The sequence below is a fragment of the Bombus pascuorum genome, chromosome 8, assembly GCF_905332965.1.
Source record: "Bombus pascuorum chromosome 8, iyBomPasc1.1, whole genome shotgun sequence".
NCBI classification, from domain to species: domain Eukaryota; kingdom Metazoa; phylum Arthropoda; class Insecta; order Hymenoptera; family Apidae; genus Bombus; species Bombus pascuorum.
Window position 1 is genome coordinate 17,259,344 of NC_083495.1, and position 6,060 is coordinate 17,265,403.

Below are 6,060 nucleotides of genomic sequence, written 5' to 3' on the forward strand. Positions count from 1 at the left end.
ACGGTGCAATTTCGATTAATAAAACGTGCGGTACTTACCCAGATATAAGAATGCTCCTTTCCCATCGAAATCTGATTTCTTGCACAAACTCGTACCATAATTGTGCCAAGGCTGTCGCTCCACCGAGATAATGCGTACAATGTGCTGCAACAATTGCCAGACGCCACACTAAGCTGTCCATTGCACATGTTTTTACACCTTTCCACTGATCTTCGTCTATGTTACACGCGGTTAAGTCGCTGTACGGAGTTTTCTATAATATTAATTCATTCTATTACTTTACGGCAACCGTACCTGCTTTTACAAAACAAATAATCAACAAATAACACAACAGTTTTAGGGTTAACGATTTTAACGAAACTTCAGCGAGGTTCGCTCATAATCGCCTAACCGAAGTAAACTAACGTATCTTTGTAAGGTTTCGTGAAGCGAAGGAAACGATTGTATTACATTAATATCGGTATTATATACTACATTATGAGCAAACGAGATAAAGAAAAGCTAAAAGATAATTTGACTGTAATAGAAAGGATAACTTAATCGTAATCAAACGTTACAAACGCTGCAATCTTTCAAACAAATCGATCTTTTCTAACGATTATAAAACTAAATTTTACAATTTTATTTTACCGACTGATCTGATCGTAAATGTTTGATTGTAAATGGTCAATTTAAAATATGCTCTAGCACAGAAAAGTCTGATCGGTTATCCTAAAGTTATCCTATTAAAAGAAAAATTACTTACAGTGTTTTCTTCCGCGTCAGGGAAAAGAAAATAGAGTATCGACAATAATATTTCTTCCGGTATTGGTCCTTCTACGTTTTTATTCTTCTTCGTCGTTGCTTTACTAACAACTGTTGAAATTGTTGGTATCTTAGATTCCGTTAATATGTTAAAAACTGTACTCAACGCTTGGTCTTCTTGTTGAGAATAAGTTACGGCATCTCCCAGCAAGTCCACTATAGTTTTTTGATTATTACATTGATATAAAAAATCAGTTAGGTATTCCCCGAGTAAACAGGCTGGCGAAGAATCCATCTTTACTTGCACAGACCATTCAGGGGCAGACTGTGGTTCTAAATCTGTAAAACCTTCGCTATCGACTACGACGTTCTCCGACATTTCAGGCCACGTAGTGTACAAATGAAGTTCTCTGTAACGATTCGACCAAACAAATTATTCATCTCGTAAACTCAATTATCCTGATTACTTTTCCGTATATAACATAAAAATCTTACGCGATTGGATCATACGTTGCTCCAAATGGAAGTTTTCCAAGTTCAGCTACACCCAATGTTTCACCTTGCATGAAATCGAAATCTGGTGGTTCTTGAGTCCACGTGCTATTGGTCCAGTCTTTCAATAAATACGAGAACCTTACAGATATCATCACTGGGTCGAGCCTTGTTCCGCTACCTTCTCCAACCTTCTGTTTAAATAACGCAAGTAGGCCTGAAAATAACATATATAAAAAACTATTACATAACTGATACTGCATAACTGATACAATTACTTTTATACTGTTGTTTTAAGAACCGTATTCGTACCAGTTAGGTATTTGCAGTGCGAAGGAACTTTTTTCAAGTGTACCATATCGAAGTGAGTACAAATTCCTTTTCCAATGCTAGTTCCAAGATACATTTTCTGCCATGGTTCCTGGACTTGTACCAATGTAGGTATATCGCTAAAAATAAGTATATCGTTAAACTTAAAAACATTTTATTTAAACAGCGCGACGAGAAAGAGATCAAAGCTACTCTTTGTAATTTGAAATGTACAGAACGATTAAAAATTCCATGTTGTGACCATGATAAATGGATTCGACGTGACATTGAAGACAATATGATTTGATGTTATTAGTTTTCTATAGCTGGCTAATGTGTTATAAAGATTAACCGTATTTTTATAAAAGAGATTATACGTTTCACAATGCATTAGTTGGTGCAACTCGTTATTTCATACAAAAAATATTAGGCTATTTACAACAAAAAATCATTAATTCAAGAAATATTTCAATAATTTCTGTTTCATCTATCGAATGACATTGGGCGCGTTTCTTTTTATAAAATGACAGAGAATTTGAAATGGATTTGACCATACCGTTTCATGGTTACATGGTTTTACTGAAAAATTTGTAGAATGAAAAATAGGATAATGAAAATAACGAACATTCCCTAAACTAATAGTTTCCTGGCATAAATAACTTTATACCTTTTTTTTTTTTTTTGTGCGGAATAACAAAATGTATCAACTAATCCATTAACGAATATACGATTACATTTATGAAAATGTAGTTGACCTTCGTGCGTCATCCATCTGCTAAGAAAATTAACAACGTCAAACTATGTTTTCTTCGACGGCATCCAATTTTTGCCCACTTACTTTTGTCTGACTACATTCGTTACAATATTTAGAAGATGCAGCAGTATATACCTATCTAGGTCCCGCCTCCTTTCTTGTATTCATCGAAATACGAATTTATATAAAAATCCACAGACCAATCCATATACAACGGCAATTCTTGTCTTTCATTATAATGCGTTAATATGTTGCAAACGTGTACAGATATCCCTGGCATAGCATGATATTCTTACAACACGGTTTCAGTCTAACATGGTTTGAAAATTAAACTAACGTAAATAAAATTAACACGCAGTACTTTAAATTAATTACCGATCGTTGTAGTGAACTTATAGTAAAAGTATATACACTTTTGTTATCTATCGGAACCTAACCACCATTTTTGCATTAATTCCTTGTTTCGTATAACACTGTTACGCATGACACGGCATTTTTTTGGGAACCTAACTACCATGTTAAACAGAGTATAACTGTATTACAAAAGTGACACGATTCGAATAAGTTTTACAGGAAAAGCAAGAAACTATTTGGAAGCCTATTAAGCAGTCGATCGATTAAACATATAACATTGGCAAAGACAACAGACTCTAAGGAACAACGATGTAATTTTCTATTTCTAACTTTTTTATGATCCTGCTTTGATCGTTTTGATGTTGTAACGCAGAATCGAATTATTTTGTATTAAGTCACTCTTGAAATACAGGCGTGACATAATCCCAAGAAAACAGCTTTTCTAATTACCAATTAGCATTGGTCGCTGCGATTGCAAGAGAACTAAGTAAAATCCTAATCTTGGTCTCATCCATCACAGAATCTCTTTTAGTGGACTGTAAAACAAGAAATTCTCTAATACCATAATAGCAAGCTATTTCTAAGTGATTCCCATCGATTCTAGCAAAATCATTCGATGCATTTAACGCGTCCTTGTGACATTGTACTTTTTCCTCTTCGCTTTCCTCCAAAAGATTATCTGTATTTTCATCATCTAATTTTAACTTGTAATGCTTCAACGTAAATTCTGCATCTGTAATAACGTAAAAACATCTGGTTGCATCGGTTAAACAAGAAGAAAGTACATTGAATATTACTTATTTTAATTTTGATAAAGTAATTGTATATATGAACAAACCAGCAAAATGAAGCTTCTCGAAATTTTCTTCCCACGCACAATTGACAAAGTTTCCAGATTTTAAACAAGGACCAATTTTTGTATTTGGTAATTTCCATTCGTGCATAATTTCTTCCAATCTCGCGATAAACACTTCCCATTCAGAAGCTGTCGTAAAATCATGATGATAAAAGTCTTCGATTTCAATATTGTTCATTTTTTAAAGTACTACTGTAGATTAAAAAACGTTATTTATTAACGAACCGCTGGGTCCGCTTTAGGTTAAATGTTTGACGTTTGTTCGTTATCAATTGAGCTGCAGACTGTTACAAAGTAAAGTATAGAGCGCGCAACTATGCTTTTCCAAATACCGATAGAGTCAAATGCATTCCAATTGTTTCGAAAACATATACATACATATGCATACGAATAATTAAAATTATAAAAACACATATACACTATTATTAATATACACACATGGAAATTGTTTATTATACTTTTATAAATTTAATCTGAATTAATGAAAATAGATGAATAAAATAGACATCGTTAGAAATCAATGATTTAACGAAAGAAAACAGAATCGATCGAAAAGATTTCAAACTCGAGGATATTTCAAACATACGAATATAATTGTGTACAATTTGGCAAGATAAATTATACAATTTTTAAAATGCGCTATACTTTACCGTATTCCATATCTTCATTTCATGTTGTATACTCATATTTCACGTCGTATTGAAAATGAATTCGTACAAGTTTTGGATGTACGTAAATTAATAATATCATTTTCAATGAATTTACTTGACTTATTTACAATTTATTTAAATGTAACAACGTATACATACATTCGTAATATCAATTTGTTCTCCATCCTGGATAGTCAAACAATTAGTACATCGGTCAATAACGTGATATTAGTATTCCTCTAAGAGCTTTGGGTAAATATTCGGAAAAAGAGAGGCATCTCCGATTTCGATAATTTCTTAACATGTTGTCAAGATTATCGTCCCGAGTAGCAGTATCGTGAAAGTTTCGGTCAAGGGTGGCCGTTTAAAATGTAATCAGAAAGTTGTTATCGAGAAAAGTTTATAGTGAAATTATCTTATATTTTGATAAAGTGGTATGAACAGATAAATGCGTGAGCGGAATCCCTCTCCTGCACATTCACCCAGAGAAAACTCTAACCTGACCTAATGCAAATCTAATTCCTAAGTTAATCAGAAATGAAGTATCCTGTCAAGATGAGCATTCTGAAAAACTTATCAATGTACATGTTACCGTCGTTCGACTTTAACATCCGAGATATTTGGAAAAAACTTTTGTTAAACGTACCTTATGAATATTAAATTATTGTAGAGTAAACTCTGTCATAGGCGATCTCCTAGCGACGATCACATTCCTATGATATAACTTAACCTACACAATAAAAGAGAAAAACTAATGAGTTATAAACCGTGTAAAATTTATATTCGTCTGCCAAGGGACGTCCGTAAACGCTAACGTAGAAATACACATCATACCAAAAATACTATATTATGAATAGCATATAATATATCTAAAACTTTTATACATTAATTTATAACATAATATTAATTAAAAAATTTATGTGATTATCGAATTATGATAATATAATATACTGTGTTACAATATTATCAAATTCAAACTGCCGATATAATTTTAGTTTGCTGCTCCGATTGTATCTCATACAATGTTTTGCCGTTTGTAATTTAATTCAGCTGATATATACGCTACTAGCATTGACACAAGAGATAACGTCTCTCAATACGCAGTAGTAATTCGAGCTAGTATTATCATTATCTGCATGCCTACACGCATATATTATATGTTCATATTTATAAACTTTCTGCCTGATATTTCCCTTACAAAACAAAGAATATACAATATATACATATTATATCCCTACAGAAAGATATACGTATTTTCAATTTCGACTAATATCTTTCACATACATATTTTGTAGTTATAGATGTCGACGATAGATCGATGGTATATTCTCAAAGTAATTAATCGTAAAAGAAGGATCGCAAGTATCGTATACAATATCACAGCATCCTAAAGTAATATTTATAATACGATGAGGTATTTCAAAGTCTATCTTGAAATTATACAAGGAGCAGTATCTAAAATACTACGATATAATAAAAACTTAACTTTAAGATAAGTAAAGATTGCCAATTTTGATGTTCCTAAACTCTTAATTTCCAATTTATCTTACAATTTGTACATTTTTAGTAAAATACATCGATTAAGAGATTTCGGTAAATTTTCATAAACTAAGGATAACGTTTCAAAATTTTAAATTAAGAATCAAGTTTCTGAAAAAATTGACCGTTTAATTGCGGAGCAAAAGCAAAGAATAACGATTCGAAATATGAATTTCATATTTCGTTAATGCAGAGAAAAATGAGAGGAAGTACACAGTACCGCCGCGCCGCAACGGACGTGGGCACTGGTGTAGCCTACAAAATTTGTTCCTAATAAAATGTACCATTACAAACATCAGACAAACCGAATTGATCATTCGACCTCAAATTCTAATAAAATCTACCCGATCTAAATAAGATAT

At 32.3% G+C, this 6,060-nt stretch overlaps 1 protein-coding gene across 2 annotated transcripts in view; it reads right to left on the reverse strand.

Moving 5' to 3' along the window:
- LOC132909526 (rab3 GTPase-activating protein catalytic subunit) overlaps positions 1-3,791 on the reverse strand; it is a 32,712-nt gene extending 28,921 nt beyond the window's left edge. Inside the window, exons 1-6 of one of the 2 annotated variants that reach the window (XM_060964405.1) lie at positions 3,492-3,791; positions 3,104-3,386; positions 1,549-1,685; positions 1,240-1,453; positions 746-1,154; positions 39-253 (exon numbers count right to left, since the gene is read on the reverse strand). In XM_060964405.1, coding sequence (XP_060820388.1) covers positions 39-253; positions 746-1,154; positions 1,240-1,453; positions 1,549-1,685; positions 3,104-3,386; positions 3,492-3,687 — 1,454 coding nt within the window. In that variant the 5' untranslated portion in view covers positions 3,688-3,791. The remainder of the gene's footprint in view (positions 1-38; positions 254-745; positions 1,155-1,239; positions 1,454-1,548; positions 1,686-3,103; positions 3,387-3,491) is intronic. The other variant, XM_060964404.1, reaches the window with a different exon arrangement.
- Between the last annotated feature and the right edge of the window lie 2,269 nt (positions 3,792-6,060).